Consider the following 27828-nt stretch of genomic DNA (forward strand, 5'->3'; position numbering starts at 1 on the left):
GCATGTTGGTGAGAAGGAAGCCGCTCAGAGCTTACCTAACAGCATGTTGGTGAGAAGGAAGCCGCTCTGAGCTTACCTAACAGCATGTTGGTGAGAAGGAAGCCGCTCAGAGCTTACCTAACAGCATGTTGGTGAGAAGGAAGCCGCTCAGAGCTTACCTAACAGCATGTTGGTGAGAAGGAAGCCGCTCAGAGCTTACCTAACAGCATGTTGGTGAGAAGGAAGCCGCTCAGAGCTTACCTAACAGCATGTTGGTGAGAAGGAAGCCGCTCAGAGCTTACCTAACAGCATGTTGGTGAGAAGGAAGCCGCTCAGAGCTTACCTAACAGCATGTTGGTGAGAAGGAAGCCGCTCAGAGCTTACCTAACAGCATGTTGGTGAGAAGGAAGCCGCTCTGAGCTTACCTAACAGCATGTTGGTGAGAAGGAAGCCGCTCAGAGCTTACCTAACAGCATGTTGGTGAGAAGGAAGCCGCTCAGAGCTTACCTAACAGCATGTTGGTGAGAAGGAAGCCGCTCAGAGCTTACCTAACAGCATGTTGGTGAGAAGGAAGCCGCTCTGAGCTTACCTAACAGCATGTTGGTGAGAAGGAAGCCGCTCTGAGCTTACCTAACAGCATGTTGGTGAGAAGGAAGCCGCTCTGAGCTTACTTAACAGCATGTTGGTGAGAAGGAAGCCGCTCAGAGCTTACCTAACAGCATGTTGGTGAGAAGGAAGCCGCTCAGAGCTTACCTAACAGCATGTTGGTGAGAAGGAAGCCGCTCAGAGCTTACCTAACAGCATGTTGGTGAGAAGGAAGCCGCTCTGAGCTTACCTAACAGCATGTTGGTGAGAAGGAAGCCGCTCTGAGCTTACTTAACAGCATGTTGGTGAGAAGGAAGCCGCTCAGAGCTTACCTAACAGCATGTTGGTGAGAAGGAAGCCGCTCAGAGCTTACCTAACAGCATGTTGGTGAGAAGGAAGCCGCTCAGAGCTTACCTAACAGCATGTTGGTGAGAAGGAAGCCGCTCAGAGCTTACCTAACAGCATGTTGGTGAGAAGGAAGCCGCTCAGAGCTTACCTAACAGCATGTTGGTGAGAAGGAAGCCGCTCAGAGCTTACCTAACAGCATGTTGGTGAGAAGGAAGCCGCTCTGAGCTTACTTAACAGCATGTTGGTGAGAAGGAAGCCGCTCAGAGCTTACCTAACAGCATGTTGGTGAGAAGGAAGCCGCTCAGAGCTTACCTAACAGCATGTTGGTGAGAAGGAAGCCGCTCAGAGCTTACCTAACAGCATGTTGGTGAGAAGGAAGCCGCTCTGAGCTTACCTAACAGCATGTTGGTGAGAAGGAAGCCGCTCAGAGCTTACCTAACAGCATGTTGGTGAGAAGGAAGCCGCTCAGAGCTTACCTAACAGCATGTTGGTGAGAAGGAAGCCGCTCAGAGCTTACCTAACAGCATGTTGGTGAGAAGGAAGCCGCTCTGAGCTTACCTAACAGCATGTTGGTGAGAAGGAAGCCGCTCTGAGCTTACCTAACAGCATGTTGGTGAGAAGGAAGCCGCTCAGAGCTTACCTAACAGCATGTTGGTGAGAAGGAAGCCGCTCAGAGCTTACTTAACAGCATGTTGGTGAGAAGGAAGCCGGTCTGAACTTACCTAACAGCATGTTGGTGAGAAGGAAGCCGGTCTGAACTTACCTAACAGCATGTTGGTGAGAAGGAAGCCGCTCAGAGCTTACTTAACAGCATGTTGGTGAGAAGGAAGCCGGTCTGAACTTACCTAACAGCATGTTGGTGAGCAGGAAGTGTCCAAAATAGTTTGTGGCCATTGTCAGCTCCAGACCATCTGCTGTTAGATTCTTCTCTCCCATGCCAACTATTCCTGCATTATTCACCTGTCAAGAACAATAGAGTCAGCCAAGTACCAATCTACCTTTACTGTCAGCGTTTTTAACTCCGCCAAATACATTGTTTCTTAATGCTTACAAAGCATTTACCTCAGATGAATTTACTAGCTTTCTTATTAGAATTGCTATGTAGAAAAGTATTTCTTATCAGGTAAGCAAAATAACTATGAAATGTATAGGTTCCTCTACTTAAAATTTCTCATTCAAAATTGGGATAAAAAAAGTGCAGTTTTTAGTTATCTATAATTTACTGTCAATCTAAATCCATTGTTGACAATGATAAGAGCCAATGGAACTTGGGGTTGACTTCTTAATACTTAGTTAGCCTTAATTTAAAAATGAAAGTCTTAGCTTGTTTGGGTTTGAGAGATGGGACGTGCAAAATGCTGACCTTAAAAAGCTAAGGTCAAGGAAATGTTCAGAATAAATCTCGGGAGTCTATGCTGGCACTTATTGCCCTCCTCCTGCCTGGCCTCATGTCCACATCCTCACTTGAACAAATAATTCACAAACGAAATATATAACTTTGTACAAAAATAATCACCCATCCAGCAAACACTTATCTGTTCTTACTAGCCACACAAACGTTTCCAAAAATATTAAAATGATTCTCAGAAAATAAAACTATAATATATAACTCAGGAAATATAATGGAGCAGCAAGTCTTTAAGAAAGAATAAAACAATACAAATCAGCAGGGAAAGGAGGAAGACCCCGAGCAGGATATTTGGCGATATTAGGAAACAACTGTCACTTGAGATATAGTTGACAATCTACTTTAAGAGCAAGAAGACCACCAACTTGCTCATAAATAACTCTCCTGAAATGAAGCGAAATGCACTGAAAGAGACAAATCCCATCTGTGCCTTCGCGTACCCACCTAGGGACTGTCATCCCCAAAGGTTCTTAATATTCTGACAAAACAACATCACTGTCAAGGCATCTGGCAATGCATAAACAACACGGTCCCATCGAAGAGCATTATTTCTACACACAACAGATAATCACCAGAGATATCCTGACCAACTTCACCGAAATATTCGACAGATTCAACGACAATAGATTAAATATCGGCGACGCACTGCATTTCAAACAATCTCAATCAACTATTAATATCCAGCTCACAATCAGATGCATTCTACAATCCTCAAAGCCAAGACAAAATACCCACCACACACTGGTCCAGCCAATACCCAGCAAACACTGGTCCAGCCAATACCCAGCAAACACTGGTCCAGCCAATATCCAGCAAACACTGGTCCAGCCAATACCCTGCACACACTGGTCCAGCCAATACCCAGCACACACTGGTCCAGCCAATACCCAGCAAACACTGGTCCAGCAAATACCCAGCAAACACTGGCACAGCCAATACCCAACAAACACTGGTCCAGCCAATACCCAGCACACACTGGCCCAGCCAATACCCAGCAAACACTGGTCCAGCCAATACCCAGCAAGCACTGGCCCAGCAATACCTACCACACACACTGGTCCAGCCAATACCCAACACACACTGGTCCAGCCAATACCCAACACACACTGGTCCAGCCAATACCCAGCACACACTGGTCCAGCCAATACCCAGCACACACTGACCCAACCAATACCCAGCAAATACTGGTCCAGCCAATACCCAGCACACACTTGTCCAGCCAATACCCCAGCACACACTGGTGCAGCCAATGCCCAACACACACTGGTCCAGCCAATGCCCAGCACACACTGGCCCAGGCAATACCTACCACACACACTGGTCCAGCCAATACCCCAGCACACACTGGCCCAGCCAGTACACAGCACACACTGGTCCAGCCAATACCCAGCACACACTGGCCCAGCCAATACCCAGCACACACACTGGTGCAGCCAATGCCCAACACACACTGGTCCAGCCAATGCCCAGCACACACTGGCCCAGGCAATACCTACCACACACACTGGTCCAGCCAATACCCAACACACACTGACCCAGCCAATACCCAGCACACACTGGTCCAGTCAATACCCAACACACACTGGCCCAGCCAATATCCAGCACACACTGACCCAGCCAATACCTAGCACACGTAGGCCCAGCCAATATAAGAACACAGAGAATTCAGCAACTGCAGAAGGCCTACGGACCATGAGTCTTACCCTCCTCACACTTCGTGGTTATATAAGAAAACCATGTTCAGTGCATGTGTAGGTCGTGCATTGTTTGCCTGTTCTTCTTGGCAGCTCTTGCACTATGAACTCGAATGTATTCACCACAATTGTGAATAACGATTACAGTAAAAGGGAAGTTAAACGAGATTGTTAGTAAGACGCTAAGTCACCACTGTGGGATAATCGGCCATCATGGAAGGATAATCATCCTACAAAGGTCAAAACATTGCAGTGAACTAATAAAATACATTTATTCAGGTCTATAACAGTCGTGAAAAGATGATACGTGACATAATTCACAGGAATTGTAAACCATGCAGTGAAAACACTCGAATACCAACCCCATGATATCTATATGATATCAGTGGTCGGGGATTTTAATAACCTTATTAATGAACTTTACTTTACTTACTAGCGAACAGAGACCCATACCACTTCCCTGATAAAATAAGATCAACCACTGTAACTACACTGTTGCTGTCGTCAATCAATCAATAATGGACACAGGAGTACATATTCAGGAATCACCCTGAAATCGTTATATACTCGGAGAGAAGTTTCACGTCACCTTTACTTGGGAAAACGGCTCCAATCTGGCCTATTGGTCATGAACAACCACCCTGTCGAGCCGCCGTGACTCCCCCCAGCACTTTCCATGTTTTGGGCTCATCTCCTAATTCTTCTTTATTATATTATTAACAGTACCCGGCCACACGTTGCTGTGACCCAGCAACGCATGTGTGTTGCTGAGCCACAGCAACCTTCCCAGTCCTCCCCACCATTCTCCCCCTCACCCGGCTCCTCGGCCTCCTAACCATTTCCCACTACACCGTTCCCTATTCCTCCCCACTATTCCCCACTCCACCATCCCCTCGTCCTCCACACTATTCCCCACTCCACCATCCCCTCTTCCTTCCCACCATGCTCCACTTCTCTGTCCCTTTGTCCTCCCCACCATTCTCCATTCCCCCCATTCCCTCGTCCCCCACCATCCCAAACTTTCCCGTCCCCTCGTCCTCTGCACCATCTCTCACTTCTGTCCCCTCGTCATCCACACCATTCCCCACTCCCTTGTCCGATGCCTTCCCAAATGGTCTGATGTTCCCATCAGAAAATTGGGAACATCAAGTGATATGATTTTCCTTCACTGAAATATAAGAAAAATGGTTAAAAAATTAAATGAAAATATAAAAAAAATATAAATAAACTATACTCACGAAATGAACGGTCTGGTAAACAACACAGCTCAATTCCAATGCAATTCTCACAAATAATTAAATCAAAATGAAAATAAATCAAAATCTATGAAAATTCAATTTATCAATGCAATCAGAAACAGTGAAATGGAATTGTAACATATCTAATATAGCATGTGTGTTGCTCCTACATGCAACAGATGGTGCTGTAATTCAAGAAAAGCATAGTTTCACCTGTCACAGGTGTGGCATCTATACTTATACTTACGAAATGAATGGTATAGTAAAGAACGCAGCCCAATTCCAACACAATGTCACAAAATAACTCAATAAAAAATAAAATAAATCGAAATCTATGAAAATGAAATTTATCAATGCAATCGGAAACTTTGAAATGGTATTCGTGACGTGTTTAGTATAGCATGCATGTTGCTGTTATGTACAACAGTAAAAACGCATGTTTTTACTTGTCACAGGGGTGGCATCTATATAGTAGGCATTTAAAAAGACACCCCTATTCGATTGTAACATTGTGTCAAAATTTTAAAGCAATCTGTGAAGAACTTTCATAAATTACAGCATGTGTTGCTCTTACGTCCAACAGATGGTGCTGTTTTTTCAAAAAAAGTTAGTTTTTTCCTGTCACATGTGAGACATGTATATAGTAGATATATAAAAAAACGCGCCTATTCGAATGCAATGTTGAGTCAAAATTTCAAAGCAATCGGTAATGAGGTTTCGAAGATTTCCCTCACATGAAAAAACATGAAAAACAGTTTTTCAGAAAAAGCATGTTTTTTTCCGTCACAGACGGGACATCTATATGGTATGTATATAAAAACCTGCTCGGATGCGAATGAAACGTTGTGTGAAAATTTCAAAGCAATCGGTGAAGAACTTTCGGAAATTAGCGATTTTGAACAAGCAAACATTTCCATTTTTATTTATATTGATTAGCTGTACCGGGCCATGCGTTGCTGTGGCTCAGCAAAGCAGCCACAGCAACTTTCCCCTGTCTCCCAGTCCTCCCTACCATTCTGCCCTCCCCTATCCCCTCGTCCTCCCAACCATTCCTTACTCCCCCATCCCCCTGTCCTCCACAACCATTCCCCACTCCCCCGTCCCCTCGTCCTCCACAACCATTCCCCACTCCGCCGTCCCCTCGTCCTCTCCACAGTTACCCCCCCCCCTCCCTTGTCTCTTTGTCCTCCACACCATCCCCCCCTACAGCGTCCCCTCGTCCTCATAACCCTTCCCCACTCCTCCGTCCCCTCATCCTCCCCACCATCTTCCACTCCCCTTTCCCCTCGTCCTCCCTACCTTTCCCCCTCCTCTCCCGTCCCATCGTCCTCCCCACCATCCCCCACTGCCCTGTACCCTTGTCCTCCCCACCATTCTCCATTTCCCTCATCCCCACCATCCCCACCATCCCCGTCTCCCTGTCCTCCTCAGCATTATCCCCTCCCTGTCCCCCCCCCCCCTCATCCTCCCAACCATCCTCCATTCCCATCCCCTCGTCCTCCTTACCCTTCCTCACTCCCTCGTCCGATGCATTCCGAAACGATCTGATGTTCCCATCAGAAAATTGGGAACTTCTAATAATCTGATGTTCCCATCACTGAAATATAAGAAAAACAGTTAAAAAAAAGAAATGAAAAACGATGAAAAAATAAAAATATAAACTATACTCATGAAATTAACAGTATGATAAACAACATAGCTCAATTACAATGCAATGTCACACAAAATAATTCAATCAAAATGTAAATATATCGAAAACTATGAAAATTAAATTTTTTAATGGAAATTGGTCTGCTTCCACCCTGTTGCAAATACATTTGTATTCAGTGTGAATTGGGGCACCAAGACAGAGGGCCACTGCTACACAAAGGGATTCTGGATCTAGACACGTGCCCATTGCCGACATGGGTACTGCCAGGAGAAAGTCTCCTGCATGGGGGCACGTACTACTCTGAGGCAGGCTTTCTCCTTGTCTGATGTTACGGTGCTGAGCATGGCCTCAGCTACTTTTTCCACTAGTCGGTGGTCTCAGCCAGACTGTTTATATTTTTTGTTGGCTCAATAATGGGTGCTGGGGATGCAAGAGCAACCCACTGATTTGAACATTCAGTGAAAACAGGGTCGTGCATTCCTGCTAAATCACTCAGGGTTTCAGGTAGGATATCTCTGACGAGGTTGTGCGATGCATTTGAGGAGGAAAGAAAGGCTGGTAGAGCAATCTGAGAGGCTGTGCGGACACCAAAGCCGCCGAGTCTTACAGGGTTGCTTGCTCCCACTGAGAGTCATCCAATTGCAAGTTCAGGACTTTCACCAGCGTGGACCTCAGAAGGGTGTTATACACATTTAAGTTAGGGCTGCTGTAGGATGGAGAACATCTCAGAAAGTAGGTCAACTTAGGGAGAGACAGGCATCTTGTGAGGAGAAAGAGAGCATCATGGGCATCAATCTTGTCAATCCTGTCCAGCATTCTCTTTAAATCCGTGATTTTTGCATCCAGGACCTCCTCGATTGCTTGTGGGTCAATGGAGGCACCCAGGAGGGTACAGTCACGTGGCTCGACAACGAGAATGTCTGGAAGAACATTTTTTATTTGGCCAGTGATGTCTGGGTTGCCGGAGATTATTTCACATTTGGATGCAGTGAGAATGAGGCCCAAGGCTGCTCCTTGCTCCTGGAGTTTCCTTATATCTTTTAAAATGGTTTCCGGGTTCCAGCGAGAGTGCCATCATCCAGGTACCAGATGTTTAGCTCGCTTGGCAGATTATCAGTGACCTCTGTGATAGTTAAGCAGAAAAGGAGGGGACTAAGGGTTCACCTTGTTGGACACCTTTACAGGAGAAGAATCTTAGAATCCCCACTGTAGCACGATCGGATGAATGGGTAAAGGGGACGGAAATGGTTGTGTACAGTCGTGAGGACAGCGTATCTTCTGGCTTGATTGAAGGCATTTTTTAAAGTCAAGCTTTACTAGTGCCTTCTGGGCCGGGAGATCAGCACTGTAAGCCCGCGCTGCATGTGCTGCAGCTTCACAGCCTTGGGGGATCCCAAACCCGAGCTGCCGATCCCCCGTCCCCTTGTCCTCCCAAGCATTCCTCACTCTCCCGTCCCCTCATCCTCCCAACTATTCCACACTCCCCCTATTCCCTCGTCCTCCTCACCATTTCCCCTCTCTCCCGTCCCTTTGTCCTCCCCATCATCCCCCTGTGAGATTTTTTTTTCTCTGACTTTTTCTTGATCAAAAGAATTATTTCCTATTGATGTTACGTTAATGTAACTACATCGCAAGGAAGGCAGACCTCAAACAGAAAGAACTGCCACTGACAGATATTTAACTTAAAGCCTAAGATCATAGGAAAGCGGGAGCAAACCGCCAGGCTTCACCACACGGGTGAAACCTGTCCACTTGGGTCGTTGGCTCCTTCTGGTAAGAACTAGTAAAGGGAAGCCAACGGATCTCACTTCGAATTATTATTTGAAGTGTAGTGCTGTGAATTGGACTCTAGCTTTTAGGAACAGACATAATTTACACATAAGCAGGCAAGGCCTTGCAGAAACATGAAAAGTGGGACAATAATGTGGCGGGTTTTGAAGTAAACGACCTTAACTAGAACAATAACAAATTTATTCAAATAAATCTAGAACTACTACAACAACGAGTTTACGTTACTTTACTGTTTACCCCAGTGGAACATTTAAGAACAGCTACTCAACAGCCTGGTGGACCCACGGGATCATTCCCGTCGTCGCTGACTAAATAATGACACTAACTGAACATGTGGTGCCCATTGGTGATGCAAGCTTGCAATCAATATATGTCACGGCCCTCACAGTGAACAAATACAATAATCATAAAACTCGAATGGCGCTCGCCGCCCTCCCAGCGAGGTACCACGTAACAAGGTGGGTGATCCAAGACTGATAACCCCCATTAAAAAATCTTACATTAACACTTGTTTCTCAGGACAACAACAATAATAAATGTTACACTAATTGAATTTAAACAATGACGTTAATCGACCATCCACAGCGGTCAGCAACAATGCACACACGCGTGTCTCAATGACACTTAAATGGCAACAATAACTCGTAAGCCCATTAATTACATCACACTTGAGACGTCAAGCATTTGGTGAGTAATCTCCAAATAATTACTGTCACTACAACAGCCTATTCAGACGAGTATTGATAGACACTGCTGTCACCCAACTGACAGCTCCTTCCGGTCCTACGACAAGATTACCTTAACGAGGGTTCTACTACTCTACTTACACAAGGCTACACAACACCCCTGTGTAAACACAACATCAACACTGTATGAATTCACCAAGTGGCGGATGCTAATTCTCTTTAATCAGCTTACTAGTGCTTAATCCCCCTGTCTGCCGACAGATACAATCAGTCCAACTAATTATGACAGATTAATTGACCTTGCCCATGACAGGACAGCCAACCCCCTTACGTTAATCTATCACTTAATTAACGACATGGGATTCGCTCGCTGACCACCAGGGGGTAAAGACGTGCTCACCAGACCTGCCAGTTGTAGCCTGGTATTGCGTGGAGGCGGGTGTGGGTTGTGGTGCGGTGCGCCTGCTGGCCGGAGGACCTGGCTGGTGGTATGGTTGTTGGTGGTGTCTCCCTCGTTAGGCGGGTTGACACGGCGTGCCTCGACTTTTCTGGAGCTTTAGACTGGCCGATAGTGGAAATTGCGGTCATCGATGAGCTCAAAGTGGACGTTCAGGATTTGTTAGGGCTGGAAAAGCTCTCTCCTACTCTGGTGGCGGTGTCCTTCCGCTCGAGTCTGTTGTTCCGGGAGTTTGTGGCGCACTGGGACGGCCGCACGGTTCCACTCTCTACCTCGGCTGTGTCTGTAGACGTTTCGGATCCCTGGGGGGCCGTACAATATGTGAGCGTTCATGGTGTGCTGGTGGCTTTCCCCGCGGACGAGCTGAGGGCGGTGTTTGCAAGATATGGTGTGGTAGTGTTTCACTGCTTCAACACTTTGAGTGCGGGCCGGCTGCGCGGGCTACGAACAGGCACTCATACGCTTGTTATGCGGGTTACATCGCCTGTTCCGTTCAGACTTTTGTATTGTGGGCTCTCGCTCTGGGTCCTTTATCAGGGCCAGACACGGACCTGTTTCCGGCGTGGTGCTGAGGGCCATGTGGCTGCTGGCTCTTACGCTCATCGTGCTGAAGCTCCCTCGGTTTTCTTGGAGGGTGACTTTCCCTGCTTGGATGAGCGTAGTGCTTCCTTGTCACCTACTCGCTCTGACCTGGTGCCTGGTGTGGTTCCTGCGGCAGTTTCGGCGGGTACTCCCTCTGGCCCTGCTTGGTCTGACCCTGATAAGTCTGACACACTGGTGTGCTCTGTGGACCTGGGGGCTCCTGCCTCAGGTATTCTCCATTCGGTGGTTGCAAAGGTGCATCTGCAGCCGGTTGCTTCCGTGTGGTCCTTGGATGCTGCTGATGGGGTGGTGCCTGCCTCCCCTGCCACCGATTGTCTGCTTCCCGGGGCTGCCAGGGTTGTGGTGAGTGTGCCCTCTGCCTCTTCCCCGCCCTTTGTCTCTGCATCGACTCCCTCGTCGCCTTCAGTGGGCTCCTCGCCCCCTGGTCCGTCTTCGCCTGCGCCTGCCGTGTCATCCGTGATAGATGCCCCCTGTGTGCTGGAGTGTGCTCTCCCACCAGCTGGGCCTGCCCCTTCTCCGTCTTCAGTCATCGGGCATGGTGGTGGACTTTTGCCCAATGCTGTGGAGGCTTCTGTTCTTCGTGGGCGTGCTGCCTCGGCTATGGGGCCGCCCGCAACGGGTTCTTCTGGGGTGCCCCTTGCTGGGAGACATAGTTCCGACGATCAGCAGCCTCATGTTAAGTGCCGTCGTTCAGCTCGGGCTGCGTCGTCTCGACGGTTGTGGGCGAAGGACCGTGGTGCAATGGAGGATGAGGGCTTGGACGTCGCCATGGTGTCTTCTGTGGTGTCTTCCGTGTTGGAGGTTGTGCCCCCTGCCGGTGGCTCCCCTTTGTGGGCGGTTGCCCCTGGTGATCGGGACCTAGTGGTCGTGTTATCTAAGGATGGGCGTTGGGGAGGCTCAGCCCATGTTCGGTTGGCGGGGGCCCTGAGGCTCCGGCGGAGGGCTCCTCCGTGGGTCTCGGTGCAGTGCCTGGTGTCGATCGCTGTGCGCCCCCTGGGATCCAGGCTGATGTGCGGCCAATGGGTCGCGATGGGTTGGGGATGTCCTGAGGTTGGCCCGATGGCGCCCTCTGTTGTATGTGCGTCCTTGAATGTTCGGGGTTTGAATGGTCTTGGGGTCCAGTTGGGCCTGTTGGATGTTCTGTGGGAGCAACGTGTGGATGTGGCTCTCATTCAAGAGCATAATGTTTATGATGTGTCCATGTTGCAGTGTTTGAGTGTGCATTTTCATGTGGTGCTTAACCCGCCGAGGACGCTATTTGGGGGCGAGTTGTCATTTACGTTTGCTGCGCGTGCGGTGCGTTTGCGGCTGGATAGGGTGTATGTCACTGGCGGGAGTGTATGGTGTTTGATTTCCACACTGTCCCAGTTGCGTTCTCGGACCATAGTTTGGTGGTGGTCCGGATTGGTGTGCCCAGTCAGGTGCGGGGTGGTGGAAGCTGAATTGTGGGTTGTTACGGTGTGTGCGGGTTTGTCATCAGTTTCGGGGTTGGTGGGTCGGGGTTCGGGCCCGGCAGCGTGCGTTTCCATCTATCTTGGAGTGGTGTAAGGTGCAGTGTCGTTTGTTCTTTCGCGTGGTGGCCAAACACGAGGCTGCTGGGTGCTTTGGTTTGCTGCGGTTGTTATAGGCGCGGCTCTCGAGGTTGTATGTGCGGTACAATGCTGGGGTTGATTGTTTTGGTGAGATTGCGGAATGTAAGGCGCATATATGTGGATTACGGAGTGAGTGGGCAGAGGGTGTTCATGTGCGTGCTCGTGTGAGTGAGCGTCTGAACGGGGAACGGATCTCTCCGTTTCTTTTAGGGAGGGAAGGTGCGGGCTGCGCGGGACTCTTGTTCTTTTTACGGCCCTGCAACGGCCGGATAGGTCTGTAGTTTCGGACACCGGTGGTATGTTGCATTATGTTCGGCAGGAGTTGGCTGCACTCTATGCGGAGGTGGCTGGGGACGCCGCGCTTGAGGAGGACTTCTTGGGTCTGTGCGTTCCTGGGTTGTTCATTGTGGATTGTACTGGTCTGGTGGAGGAGGCTTCCGCAGCGGAGCTATTTGTGGTGGTCTGGTCGTTTCGTTCCGGGAAGATGCCGGGTTCGGATGGTCTTCCTGTTGAGTTCTATGTCGCCTTTTGGGATGTGTTGGGGGATGTTCCTCTGGAGGTGGTCCAGACTTGTCTTCGGGGGTGCGTTCTGCCTATGTCTCAGTGCGTTGGGATTGTGCGGCTCCTCCCGAAGCCGGGCGATTTGCAGTTCTTCTCAAACTGGAGGCCCATTACTTTGTTAAATGTGGACTACAAGGTCCTGTCTAAGGTCTTGGCTGGCCGGTGTCGCCGTGTTGTGGTGTCTGTTGTCTCTGTGGAGCAGTTTTGTGGTATTCCATTCTTCGGGAGGTCTGCCGTTGTCCGGGTTTCCTGTCCTTGTCGGTTAAGGTGGTATATGGAGTTTTATTTCGTCGCATTCCACCACGGGTGGAGGGTTTGTTCCCGTATTTTGATTGGGAGGAGGTGTGGGCGGCGTTGGGGGCTCGGTTTCTGGCGCAGCAGCAGCGGGAAGTGTTGTTTCGATTATTACATTTGTTGTTGGCGACGAATGCGCGGTTATGCATGCTGGGTTTGCATGCCTCTGATGCGTGTGTGCACTGTGGTCTCCCTGAGACTCAGTTGCATGTCTTCTATTTTTGTGAGTGGTTAGGAGGTTTGCTAGATTGGTTTCGTGACGTGTTGGCTGGAATTTATGGGCCGGGGTGTCAAGATGGCCTTTTGAGGATTTTGTTTTTGTCTTTTCTGCGGGGATTGCGCCAGATGCGCAGTACATTATGTCTTCTCGTTGCTGACTATGTGTATTGTGTGTGGGTGGGTCGGAGGGAGGGTTATGGGATTGCTAGGGTTTTAGGGTTTTTGAGAGGCCGTTTGAGGTTCACGTGGTGGTGGTTGCAGCGTGCTTTTCCGCACGAGTTTTGCTGTTGGTTCACGGGTGGGTATGTTCGTGGGGATGCTTTTGGGTGAGTGGTCGTCGGTTGGGCTTTTGGTTGTTGGCTGTGGGTTGGGTGGGTGGGGCTTCTTTGCTTTTTGTCTTCGGTCCCCGGCCCCTCCAGTGGGCCTCCTCGGGAGGGTTGAGCGGGGTGTGTGTGTGGTTGCTGTGGCTCTGTTGTGGTTGCTCTTGTGGTGGTGTGTTTGGTTTGGTGTGTGTGTGTGTGGGTATGCTTCTTTCCTGGCTCCTGCATGGGCCATTGCTTTTGCCCTGTGTGGGTTGTTTACACTGTTTTGTTTCCCCTATTTTGTTCTTTCTGGTGTGAGTGTTTGTTGTGCGTGTGTCTCTGTGTATTGCTATTAGCCCCTGTTTGTTTCTTGGGGTATGTATGTTACTGTGCCTGCGCCTTGGGCGTCTTTTTTTTATGTTTTTTATGTAAATTATGTATTTCGTGTGCCATGTGCTTTTGCCTTGTGATGTTTTTGTGGTTGTGTGTGTGCGTGTGTGTTGGTTTATTTTGTGTACGTTCTTGTTGTGTCTTTCCATGTCCATGTGATTACTGTATGTCCATTTTTCATGTTTGTTTTATAGTTTGCCTCAGTATCTGGCGTTTCTGGGTTCTGATGACGTTCTGTGTTATTCTGTACCTGTATTTGTCTTTCTGTTTATGTATTGCGTGTTCTGCTATACCTTGTATAATTCTTTTATAAAAATAAAAAAAACTTAATTAACGACAGCTCGTTAATTCGTTAACATTATGTTAGTCGCCCTATCGACAATTCCTCCACTGCGTGAACTCACTGTGACTGTTGCAATTACACGAATTTACGTTATTCAGAACGATAATCAACAACACATCAATGCCCTCGTTAAGCAATCATGTCCCCCAGTGACGTTAATGACTTTAAATCCTCGCGTAATCCTTCACAGTACACAACGCATTAAACCAAGAACACAACTGACTACAGTTCACACACGGTACAACACGGTACACTTTTGCCGCCCACGGCAAACTTGCAAAATACTTTCCCCATTAAATTATGACACTAATAATTCACGGCCCTAACACAACACAACAGTATAACAAAGCGCTGGCTAAATATAATATAAAATTATCAGTTAACCAAGGGAAATCTCCTGTTACCACTTCATTGCCGGAACGGGAACCTCTGCAAGGAATTTACGTACACGGCACAAATAGAGAAAATGGAAACAAATAAAATCACTTTCCTCCACCCTTGGAGATACAGTAAAATACTAAACACTTCCACACAACTGAATGTGTCTCTAATTATGTCCTCTTACACACATCAACCTTCACAGTTGGGCCCACTCCTCAACTTGACTGACGTTCAACAAGTGTAACTCACACGTCTCCAATTCCATCACCTCACCAGGTGTTCAAAAGGGACAATGGAAAGACGGAACACTGGGTGCGAAACCAGCTTCAGAATTTATCACACCGAAAACAGAAAACAGGTACTTACTCCAATTTCACCGGCTGGCCTTATTCACACACACACACTCATACGATCCCCCCCCCCCCCCACTTGATGCTGTTGTAGATGGTGAAGTAGGCATCCTCACTCCTTCGTACACGTGGTCGGCAGGACCACGGGGTGGCTGGACCACGGTGTCCTTACACACAGACCAGGGTGGTGCGGTAGGTACTTCTCGCTTGGCCTAGGGTAGGCGAAAGGAGCGAGGCATAGCGGCTGGTATACGCACTCAGCTGGGATGGTACCACGCCCTCAGCACGGCGCGGTACGACAGGCACAGCAGCACGACAGGTACGGTGCTACACGGCGCGGCACGTGAAAATGAGTCCTTCACTGATCACTGGTAATTCCGAGGAATTACGAATTTAAGGTTTCCAACACAACACTGAAACTTTCCCAAGATCGTCTCTCCCAGGTACCTTGAAGCAAAGGCACGATAGATGACGGATATCTATACCATACATCGATAAACAGCCTCCACAGTCCAGTTTACTCTAGGTGGTGTTCCACAATTACGTGGCCCAGGTGACAATCACTCAAAGTTCACACTCGTTAGCTTAATCTCACCAAATCCACTCTTCCAAGATATTGGATTCTTACTTCCCACGGTCCCGAGATGACGATCGACGATCGAGAGTGACTTTTGTGTCAATGCAGGCAGTATTTCGGATGCTTGGCCTAGCACGAAAAATTACGTCCACCCTCATGCAACGTCCACTGTAAGAATAATCTTGGCCCCAAAAGATGGCCTCTAGGTGTTCACAGGGTACCATCGGCTTCTTCGGCCAATTACCGCGAAGAATTCTCGAGGCCCAGGAGCCTCGGACAATCACGCTCCTTCGAGGAGACGCCCCCTCTCACGAGGGAATCACGTGTGCAGGAGGATCTACCTACAATCGTTAACCCCCAAACCCCCTCACTACACTTGAACTGGTACAAAAATTCAACAGAAATCAACTCCCTGTTGTAATCCTCCTTATAGACTAGATACAGCAATCACAATAGCATTAATGACGAGCACTCGCCGAGAGCTTCCTAAAGACACCTCACACGACTATGAGAAAGTTGTATTTCGCAATCTGGTTCACGGTGCACATGCACCTGTGCACCCTGCACTGGGCACACTCATTCAGTGCACAAGGGAGCTGGAGAATTCATCTCCTGACACCCCCCACTCCTCTCATCCTCTTAACCATTCCCCACTCAACCATCCCCCTAGTCCTCCCCACCATCTCCCACTTCTCCATCCCCTCGTCCTCTCCCACCATCCCCCCACTCCCCTGTCCCCTTGTCCTCCCCACCTCCCCACAATTCTTAATTCCCCTGTCCCGTCGTCCCCACCATCCCCAACGCCCCTACCCCCCTTGTCCCCACCAGCCCCAACTCCACCATCCCCTCGTCCTACCCACCATTACCCTTTCCTCTGTCGACTCGTCCTCCTCACCATCCCCCACTCCCTCATCCGATACATTCCCAAATGATCTGATGTTCCTATGACTGAAATATAAGAAAAACAGTTAAAAAAAACGAAATGAAAACAATGAAAAAATAAAAGAATAAACTGTACTCACTAAATTAATGGTATGGTAAACAACACAGTTCAATTCCAGCAAAATGTCACACAAAATAATTAAATCAAAATGAAAATAAATCGAAATGTATGAAAATTCCATTTGTCAATCGGAATCATTGAAATGGAATTGTAACATATGAAGTATAGCATGTGTTGTTTTTATGTGCAACAGATGGTGCTGTTTCTTAAAATAAAAAAAAATGTTTTTACCTGTGAAAGGTGTGGCATATATACTTATACTTACGAAATGAACGGTACAGTAAACAACACAGCTCAATTCCAGTGCAATGTCACTCAAAATAATTAAATCAAAATGAAAATAAATTGAAATCTATGAAAATTCTATTTATCAATGCAATCGAAAACACTGAAATGTAATTGCAACATATTTAGTATAGCATGTGTTGCTATTACATGCAACAGATTGCGCTGTTTTTTTCCCCCAAAAAATGTTTTTACCTGTCACAGGTGTGGCATCTATATAGTAGGTATATAAAACATGTCTGTAATCGAATGGAAGGTTGTGTCATTATTTCAACACAATCGGTGAGGAACTTTTGGAGATTACAGCGTGTGTTGCTCTTACATCCAACAGATGGTGCTGTTTTAAAAAAAAAAAGTTTTTTCCTTTCACAGGATAGGCATGTTTATAGTAGGTATATAAAAACACGCACTTATTCAAATACAACGTTGGGTCAAAAATTCTAAGCAATCGGCAAAGAGGTTTCGAAGATTTCGAATCTTCGAATTTTCTAAAGATTTCGAAAAACACATGAAAAACACAATTTTTCAGAAAAAGCATTTTTTTTTTACCGTCACAGACGGGACATCTATATAGTATGTATACAAAAGCCTGCTCCGATGCGAATGGAACGTTGTGTGAAAATTTTAAAGTAATCGGTGAAGAACTTTCAGAGATTAGCGATTTTGAACAAACGAATATCTACATTTTTTTTTTATAGATATGTTGTACCTATTATACAGAATGCACTACTTGGTCTACTATGTAAGGCCCTATTTGTCTAATAAGCTGTGTTTTTCTGACGTTTTATATATTTTCAAATTTTATTCTTATGAAATTATAAAGCTTTCTATTACATTATATATTATTTTTTTTAAATTTAATTTGAGTTAATTTAATAATTAATTAATGAAGAAATATAACCAAACCTAATCTACCCTACCTAACCTAACCTCAACTAACATAACTAAGTCAATAATTTATGTTCTTAATATAATTTAATAATATTAATTAAAAAACAATTGGAAAAAAAATAAAAATAAACTTGTAGGCTTGACGGTCCCTGCAACCAGAGGTGAATCTTCCTAAGACATTGGAGCCTTGAATCCCAGTACCATAAAGGCAGAAGACTGCAGTTCTACCGATACACACAACTGTAGGATAAAGTGTTTTGAGTGAAACAGTTGGAAGCTCACCAGGACGTGAAGAGCGGTCTCAGTAGCCAGGATGCCTTGAGCAAACTTCCTGACGGAGGCCAGGTCTGACGTGTCCAGCTGCCGCACTACCACCTTCCTGTTCCCTGTAGTCCTCATGATGTCTTCTGAAAGTCACGCCATAAGTTGATTAATCTTATGAAGGAAAAATTGTGGGCCCTTTTAAAATCATCAGTACTGTAGACCATGCAGCTCTGTGCAGTACAGGTAAGACAGAATAACATCATCTGTAAGCTACGCACATATTGCCACATTTAACTTATGTTCGAAAAATGACTTAAAGGTAGGCAGTATCAAATAATGTAAAAATATTTAGCATTAAAATAGGTTGTGCCATTAAGGAAATTAGTTTAAAAGTAGGTAGTATCAAGGTCGACAGGTTAAAGTTAGAAAGTATGAACGTAGATAACACCAAAATAGGTAGTATAAAGGTAGGAAGTACTTATCTATCAGTTCTTTCTCGTCAGTGTCTATTTGGGAGCGTGGTTTACATCCCTATGTCCCGCCCACTAGCCTTGTTATATATGTTACTTTATAATTTATTTATCCTAATGTTCAAATTCCTTGTCGAATATAACTTTAAGTTATAAATGGAGGTGGCTTCCATAACTTCTTCTTTCAGTGCATCTCACTTAATGATCACCAGTACAGAGTACAAGTATTTCCTTACATTTCCTCTACTAATTTGCATTGCCAACTTCCACTTATGTCCTTTTATCCTACTTCTCAATTTTAAGAGGCTGCCCTTGTCTATCATATTTATTCCCCCTCAGTACTTGTAGTTTGTGATCATATCCAATCTCTTTTTCTTCTTTCCTTTAGGATTGTAAGATCTAGTTCCTGTCTAGATCCTGTACTCATAGATTAATCCTCGTAGCTCTGACATCAAACTTGTTTCTAGACGATGTTTTGTTTGCAAGCATTTCACATGCTGCAGAAGTTACCCTGTTTATGTTCGTCTCTGGTTTTAGTGTTGGAATTATTTTTATTCATTTTTTCTCTTAATCTTATTTCTGTAGTGGCCTTCCCCGTATAATGTAGATACCAACTTGTCTACTTTCTCCCTTTCCTGTCCTTCATTAACTTACTCTTGATAGGATTGTAATCTAGATATCATTTATTTGCCCACTCGTGGGTTTTGTCAAGGTCCTACTGTAACTTCCTGCAATCCTCCTTTATTTTTACACTTGTCATCATTTTTGCATAATCTGCAAACACTGACATGTGAGAGCTTACTCTCTCAGACAGGTCATTCACATAAATTAGGAATAGTAGCAGTGACATGATTGAGCTTGGGACCCCACTTGTTACATTCTTCCAGTTAGAAACCTCCTCTCTGACTGTGATCCTTTGCTCTCTGTCCTTCAGGTACTTCCTTGCCAGGTTTAGTGTTTTCCCTGTTATCTCATCTTGCTTCTCCATCCTGTACACCAGTTTTTCATGAAGAAAAATGTCAAATGCTCATTGCCAGTCTGGGAAAATATAGTTTACCCAGACATTATTTTATGGTCTTATTGTTGTACTCAATCAGAGAGCAAAATCATATATGTCAAGCACGATTTCTCTTTCTAGATCCATGCTGCCTTTATGTTATAAAGTTGGTCCTCTCTAGTGGCTACACCATTTTCAGCCTATTTCTTTATCCAACACTTATGTATGGTAAATATTGATTATATGGTTTATGGAGATTATGTATGGTTTAATTCATTTTCTCATATCTAGCTCCTCTAGATGTATTTTTATCTTTTCTACAGTGACTACAATGGCACCCCTTGTCTCTTGCAGTCTTTAACCTCGCAATCTTATTCTTCCTCTTGCTCCTATGATAAAGATCTCATGAAGAGGTCTCGCCCCGTGCTTCGCAAGTGATTTGGCCTAGATTCGTATCCTAACTGGAGGAGACTGACTAGGTGCCAATCTTTAACAGTATGCCTCTCAAAATCTTACTGAAGCGACCATACGAGTCATAAATACTCATACTCCGCCCAAGTAAAACAGAAACAAACAACACTTAGTGAGCCAGCCAGAGGCTTAGGGCCCGCGCAGGAATATCTCTGGAAAAAAGAAAAAACGTATGCCTCGCTCCACCCAGCAGTGATTGGGTACCTGGTTGTTAAACAATTGGCGGGTCGTATTCCAGGGAAACAAGAGGATAAGACGTACTATGACCAACTCTCAGCCTATATTCACCTCTCAGTCTTAATATTCTTTACCTACTCTTTACAGTAAATCTTAACCACCCATATTTAACCTTATCCTAAGTCTTTGCCACCCAGAGCATACCTTACCGCAATCCTTCACAACCCATCTTTTACCTTACCCTACATCTTTGATACTCATCATTTTCTTTCGATTGAACATTTGGATTGAACATGTGTTAAATTAAACACATGGGTGTGTTTAAACGTGGGGCCTCTTTAACCACAGACTTAGCTCAGGGACATCGTCCACTCAATTAAGGGACTCAGGTCAGGTTAGGTTAGGTTAGGGTATGTTTAGCATAGGGTTTCTTTACGTTAAGCACCGTCATAGATGAAGGTTCCTTGTATATCCACTGCTTTATGGGACTCAGCTTGCGCCCTCTCAACGGTTTGTAGCGTCATTGGAAGAGTCGCGTGTTAAGGCTGCTCTGACTAAGTAGTCCTAATGGATTTTTCTTTTTTCCATGATAGCATAGGTGGTCTTTGCGGGAAAGTCGGCCAAGCCGGGTGGTCTCCGTAGGTTTCTTAAAGCCATTCCCATATTTCTCTTATATTCTGTTGTAGGTGATTTGCGAATCCTGGAAAGTACAGTGTGAGTAATATCCATCAGTTCAACTGCTTCATTTTTCTTGTCACTTGGGGATCCTCTGTTGATTCCCCCCTAGTTTCACTGTTGCTTCCTGTATGATGGCGTCCAGGTATCCTCGGCCCTTGAAGAGTCCCCATAAGTTTTGTAGTTCTGGTCGAAGATCTTGGTCCTTGTTTATGATTCTTTTAAGGCGTAGTCCCAGTGAGAAGGGTAGGGGTCTCTTAAATGATGGTGAGCGGCTGATTGTCTAGAGAAGATATGAGTGGAGGTTTGTAGTAAGCCTTCGTTTGGAGCGTCCTATTTTCTTCATCGATATATATCCTCGTGTCTAGGTTTTTTCTAACCTAGCGGTTTTTTCGTCCTCCTCTAGGGTGAATTTAAAGTTGTTGTGCACCGTGTTGCCCCACGTGTAGAAGTCTTGAAGTTGTTGTGTGCCTCCCATAATTATTCCAAAGATGTCGTCGATGTATCTGAAATATGTAAGTAAGCCTTGTTGTCTGTTGGCCCTTTCTGTCTTAAAGACTGTATGGACAAACATTTCAGTTATGGCAACTCTACTCGAGGCGCCAATAGCTGTCCCCTTAATCTGCTTGTCAGTCTTGCCATCAAAGTTGAAGATTGTGTCTCGCATTATATGCAGAACTGCTTATTCGAGAAGTAGCTTGGTTAGTGGTCGCCATACCCTTGCTTGCCTTAGTTAGTCGTCTATTCCTGAACCAACCCATGTACAATAAAAAAAAAATTGTTTCTCACATGCCTCTTCGTCGTTTTCCGTAATAAACTCCTCAAGTCTCCTCAACCTGATTTCCTGGTATCTGTTGTTTTTCTCCTCATATGAAAAACATTTTTGGATGGTGCTTTTGCCACAATGATATTTTTAATTTGAGTCAGCTTCTCTCCTAACTTGGGTGTATACCAATACACGTCCAAGCAGCATGATATAATGTATCATGTTTCATCATCATTGTGGGGATCCTTATTTATCAAGTACATTTTCCCTTTGGTTAAAATCCCCTATTACTAGAGGTTTAACTCTTGCTTCTCTTACCACTGTAGCTCCTTTATCCACTACCTTTAGTCACTTATCCCTGAATTTGAGGTGTTCTTCTCTAGGCGTTCTCTTGCTAAGTGTGGGATTGTAAACCACCGCTACCACTATCCTCATGACTCCACTACTGCTAGCCCTACTATGTACTACTGCCGGTCGGTTGCATATGAACATTTTCTTCTTCAAAACTGCAGCGTATGTGTAGTAACAGGCCTACACCACTCCCTCCTGCTCACCCGCTATAAATATATTTATATACCTTGGTATTCACGCAGCTGGACATCCTCATAAAGACTGTGAAGCAGTATCCTCCCCTGCGATAACAGCTTGACGATTAAATGCAACCTCAGAATACTGAAAAGAATTACTGAGAAAAAAAGAGTGTACCACTTACGGGCTATTCATGCCCGTGCCACCTCTTGGTTGGCTTAATCTTTATCAATCAATCAATCGGTATCCACATAGTATAATTGCTTGTCTAATAAGACCTGTCAGTTTTCTTTCCATTATTGCTATTGTGTATGGTTGTTTCTCTGCAACTCTTTCCCATTATTTGCAATTCCATCTGCATTCATGCTTATTTTGTACTAGGGAAAGTGATGAATGATGATCTATGCGCTCATATTTACTCCATTTAATATATGCCTCATTAAACTGGGCAGCCCCACAATTTCCCTCTGTTCTATGTTGTCAAGTTTCCTTCTTCTTTCACACTGTTTGTAATATTTTGTGGCTTCCTTCCGTTTCTCATTTACCTATCTTCCCTGACTCTTGCTACTACCTCCCCGTCCTCTTTAGACATAGCCTGTCTAATAAATACTGACTGGTACTTCCCTCCATTCATCAACTGTCTCTTTATCCCGGAATATATATAACTGGATTTTCCTTAAAAATAACTTTCACAACCCGATATAACTCTGAAAGCTACCTATCCCACAGTATTGTTCTATTTCTATTGCTGCATCTCTGGCCTGCATTTTGTGTAGATTTTACGCCATTTAATTTTGGTAATTTTCTCACGTATTTGTCATGAGTTTCCCTCTTACACCGGCAAGTTGAATGTTACCACAGATCTTCCCTCTCACACTCCTGTCTTAAACGTTTCTCGACTTGAGGAACTTTCACAGTTTCTAACACAGTTGGTTGATTATCTTCTTTTCCTGCAACTTCAGCAGAGGTTTGATCTGGTTTTCCACCCCATATCTTGGTTACATTCGCTACTAGTTGTCCTCTGATGTCCTCCTCACTTCCTATGTTGCCCAATTTCGCTCCCCCTCCACTTTTGTTTTGTCCTGAAACTCATTTACATTTGCCTCCCCTTTTCACATATTTTTAATCAGGTCTTCTACTCGCTTCAAAGTCGAAATCCAGAGTTCATCAATCCTGGTACTTTTACCTTTTGATCTTGAATGACCTCATATTTTTCTATCCTTGCCTTTATTTCCTGAAATTATCTTCTAATAGAAGATTCAGCTTCTGTCAGTGTTCTTCTTTCTCTTCTCCAAATCTTCATCATTTTTCAATTGTCTCCTGTGAAAAAGTTGATTTGGAATTTATTTTGGATTTGAGAAAACATTTTTTTTTCCTTATCCTTATTCCTGTCGTGAAATTCTAACATTACATCCGTCAACTTTAACTGAAAGTCGAGATGGGTCACCTGAGGAAGGACTTACTTAGCTAACACGGTAAGTGTAGTAAGCAGCTCATTCCTCGCTCTAGGACCATATAAGAACAATTGACTAGGCGTGAGCAAACGTCGAGACCTCAAAAAAGTATGAAATTCCCTTCACATAGGCCGTTAACCTTTGCATTTCGCCGGAGCAAATCTAACGAGTAGATCATGGCCTCTCACAACGTATTTATGTTGTGTGGTGCTATGAATTCAGCTCTAATCTCATGAAGCAGTCTCAATTGAATAGCAAAAGTACTTTCAGGTATGTGGCAGATCAATGGTACATCAGGAAAATGTGTGGGGTGTACGAAAAGACAGCGTTCAACATAACAACACAGTTTATTCAACAAAGTACTAACTACTACAACAACGAAAAAATTACCAATGACGTTACTCGAAATCCTTCCTGTGACACTTTTACTGACAGCTAGACACCAGCCACGAGTGCCGTAAAATGAACTAACTTGAACATACTGAGTGATCACAGAGAAATCAATCAAGCAAAACATACTAAGTCTATAATCACTATGCAACAACAACAAGGTAGGTTAGGAGACACACCTCCAATAACCTCCTCTCAGTACTCTACGCTTCTTGCAGCCCTTCCTTGCAATGGCGGTGGCAATGCAATCAAACTAGTAGCCTATCAATGACATGACAATGACTAATGGGGTTACTGGAAACTCCTGCAACCCTCCTCAATTAAATTCTTACGTTAACACTCCGTCCCTCTGACGATCAACAATCAATAACTAATTGATTATGTTAATATCAAAGTAGCACTTACGTTAACTTAATCTTGTCTCCCACAGACAAATCAAACTGTACAACTGTCACTAGTAACTGGGAATTACACAACACTCTACCCGTCGAGCATTCAGTGAGTAATCCCCATTATTCCCTGTACTCCAGACAGCTGATTAATCCTAGTGCGAGTTACGTTATCGGTTACTATTGCCCCTTGATAGTTTACTACAATCTCAATGTCCAAAGTGCTAAGAAAACGGCAATCACCCCTTAACTGCCCTTGAGCAATTAATTACTATCCCAAAGATCAATAACTAATCAGTACACAAATATGTCACTTTTCACACTGGCTCAGCAATTATGACATCAATGGCATAAACTCCCTCTGGGGCCTTCCATACCCCGACGAATTCAGGTGACTAGTTCACGATCCCAAGAGAGTCCGCCTTGAGCAGCCGTGGAGTGAGGACATGTCCCGGCCTCCGTGACTGCTGAGGTTGTTTGCTATTTGGTCACCAGGTAGTGTGGGCGTCTCTGCCCTCCCAGTGTTGTTACCTGCCTGGCTGTGTGCTGACGTGGTAGTTCTGACATGGGGGGCCTTCCAATTCCTCCTGTTCTGCGTGTGAATTCCGTGGGACTGGAGTTCTCGTGTAAGGCTGGTTATCCAGCCATTGAGTTGGTGATGTGTGACATGCTTCGTGTCCCGGTGGAGGGTGTCGACGGAAATGAGCTTGTTACGGCCCACCAGATGATTATCAAGTTCGTGAGGGAGGAGGAGTATCGGGACTTCCTCCGTCAGTACGAAGGGCGTTCGTTGCAGTTGCCGGATGGCGCCGGCTCTGTTGCGGTCTCGGACCGCAGTGGTGCCCTGACTTATGTCAGTGTACACGGTGCGCCCCTGGAGTTCCCTGAAGACCTTCTCCTGAGCCTCTTCGTTAGGTATGGTGCAGTCATCAGTGTGTGAGTGAACACGCTTTCCTCGGGGAAGTATGCTGGGAAGCGGACGAACATCCGTACCTTAGGGATGCGCTTGCGGTCAGATATCCCATCTTCTGTCCGGCTGCTGGGTTACTACGTTCGGGTGTATTATGCCCGGCAGCCCCATACCTGTTTCCGATGTGGCCAGTTAGGGCATCAGGCTGCTGGGTGCTCTGAGGCCCCTGCTGGACCTGTTAACTTGTTCCGGGAAGAGGATTTCCCGCCGCTCCCTCAGGGCGTGGATTCCGGAGATGAAGAGGGGTAGGTCCCATTCGCTGCTGATGCGCCCCCCCCCCCTGCATCACCCGACATGCCCCCGGTGGTTGTTGTCCTACCTCCGGGTCTTCCGGTGGCTCCTGTCGCTGGTCAATTCGCTGTGCCAGTTGTTCCCGAGGGTCTTCTGGATGGTCTCTGCGAGTCGTCTTCATCTTCCTCACCTCCTGCTGATGCGCTTGGTCCTGCGCCCTCGCCAGGTATTACGGCTGTGCTGGGTGTGCGGGGTGCTGCGGAGCGTCCTGTTGTGTGTGGCCTGGTTCCCCCTGTGGTTGAGGCTGCTGCCATCCCGCGACGGGCGTCGGTTCGCACGGTTTGTGAGGCCCGTGGTTCTGGGTCCGCCTCCAGCTGTGAGGATGTGCGGCCAGTGCCCAAGCGTTCCAGGCGTTCTTCTGCTGCTTGGGCTGATGTGGAGGACTTCGACGCAGGTGGAGCTTTGGGCAATGATGTGGCGGTTCCGGGTGCTTCGTGCTCTACGTCGCTGGTGGTTGCTGACGTCCATGTGTCTGCTGTTGACAATGGTTGTGCGAATGATTTACCTCCTGTTCTTTCTCCTGCAGAAGGTTCTCCGCAGTGGGGGGGGGGGGGGGAGTGTCGCTCCTACAGACGTGGGTGGTGAGGGTTCTGGTGCGAGCTGAGGCATCAAGCTGGTGCTGAAGAAAGACGCCAAGCGTGGGGGGTCTCAGCAGGTGCAACGTCCGGTGGTTGACGCGGGGCCCTGTGAGGCAGCCGAGGAGGCTCCCAGTGCGCTGCCCATTGCCCGGCCTCGTGGGAAGGAGCCTCTCCCTCTCGTCTTAGCCTCCGGCGTGGTGTATGATGATAAGAATCCTTTGCGGTTTGAAATTGTTGACCGCGTGCGTCCTGTTCCGTGGTGCCCTTCTTCCATCTGGGTTCAGCGGACTCGGTGTTTGGTTGTGGGTGTGCAGGAGTTGATGCCTGATCCTCGTACGGTTCATAATGAACCTGTTCCGGATGACGTCATGTTACTTTGGGAGGCGTATTGTGTTCGCTTCCCGGCGACGGAGTGGCCGGATAAGTATGAGAAATTTGAGTAGTCTGTGTGCTTGCTGTGTGTTTGGTGTGTGCTTGTACCTGTGGTGTGCTTGCAATGTGTTGTACTTATTGTGCGCCCTTCAGGCCGGTATTATGTTTGTTCTCATGACCGTTGTTTTGTTGTATTTCTTGTATTTCCGGTATTGATGTTTCTTTTTCCTGTGTTTCATTATGTTTCTGTTCATTGTTATGTTTTTGTTGTCGGCCCCTCAGGCCGGTATTTAGTGTCTTTGTATAAATTTGTATTAATTTGTTTTGTGCTGAAGTGTCTTGTCATATTTCTTGATGTACTTTCTGTTGTGTTTTATTCTCGGTCCTTCAGGCCAGTCCATGTATGTTGTTGTGTTTATACCTGTTTGTTTTCAGGTTTGCTTGTTTTGCTTGTTTATTTTTATTGTTTATTTTGGCCTCGCCCTTTGTTTACGGGGCGGATGGTTTGGTGTGAGTGTTTTTATTCCTGTATTGTTTCGGTGCTGTACGTTTGACCTGGTGTTTTCATATTGCTTTACCTGTTGTATGTGTTTGTTCTTTATGTTTTGTTTGATGTATTGTGATTGTCCTGTTATGTTTTCTGTTATGCCTCTTGATGTATGTTTTGTTTTATGAAGGTTTTGTTTTGTGATGTTACTGTGATAGCTAGCATTGTATTATGTTTTGTGCCTTGATGTATGCTGTATTTTTCTCTCATTTATCATGTTTGTGTTTTGTTGTGCTATGCTGTCGGCCCTTCTGGCCGGTGGTCTATTATTTTATTTTGTTCTGTTCTGTATTCTGTATTGTTTTTATTGTATTTAAATTGCATGCTTTGCATGTAAAAAAAAAAGTTCACGATCCCACGAACCGATAATGAATCACCACGTCTACGTTCCTTTACAATGACGTTACTCTCCCAAGAGTAAATCAAATTACCTGTCCACTGACAGATATTTAATAACCGACGTTATATATATATATATGTCGTACCTAGTAGCCAGAATGCACTTCTCGGCCTACTGTGCAAGGCCCGATTTGCCTAATAAGCCAAGTTTTCCTGAATTAATTATTTTTCGACTACCTAACCTACCTAACCTAACCTAACCTAACTTTTTCGGCTACCTAACCTAACCTAACCTATAAAGATAGGATAGGATAGGTTAGGTAGGGTTGGTTAGGTTCGGTCATATATCTACGTTAATTTTAACTTCAATAAAAAAAAATGACCTCATACATAATGAAATGGGTAGCTTTATCATTTCATAAGAAAAAAAATTGTGAAAATATATTAATTCAGGAAAACTTGGCTTATTAGGCAAATCAGGCCTTGCATAGTAGGCCAAGAAGTGCATTCTGGCTACTAAGT

The 27828-nt window shown here is 45.7% G+C and overlaps 1 protein-coding gene across 1 annotated transcript in view; it reads right to left on the bottom strand.

Moving 5' to 3' along the window:
* LOC123771972 (retinol dehydrogenase 11) overlaps positions 1-27828 on the bottom strand; it is a 138669-nt gene that overhangs the window by 56504 nt on the left and 54337 nt on the right. Inside the window, exons 4-5 of the mRNA XM_069337895.1 lie at positions 17911-18035; positions 1758-1872 (exon numbers count right to left, since the gene is read on the bottom strand). Of these exons, the coding sequence (XP_069193996.1) occupies positions 1758-1872; positions 17911-18035 (240 nt within the window). The remainder of the gene's footprint in view (positions 1-1757; positions 1873-17910; positions 18036-27828) is intronic.

This window comes from Procambarus clarkii, chromosome 38 (genome assembly GCF_040958095.1).
Source record: "Procambarus clarkii isolate CNS0578487 chromosome 38, FALCON_Pclarkii_2.0, whole genome shotgun sequence".
Taxonomy (NCBI): Eukaryota; Metazoa; Arthropoda; class Malacostraca; order Decapoda; family Cambaridae; genus Procambarus; species Procambarus clarkii.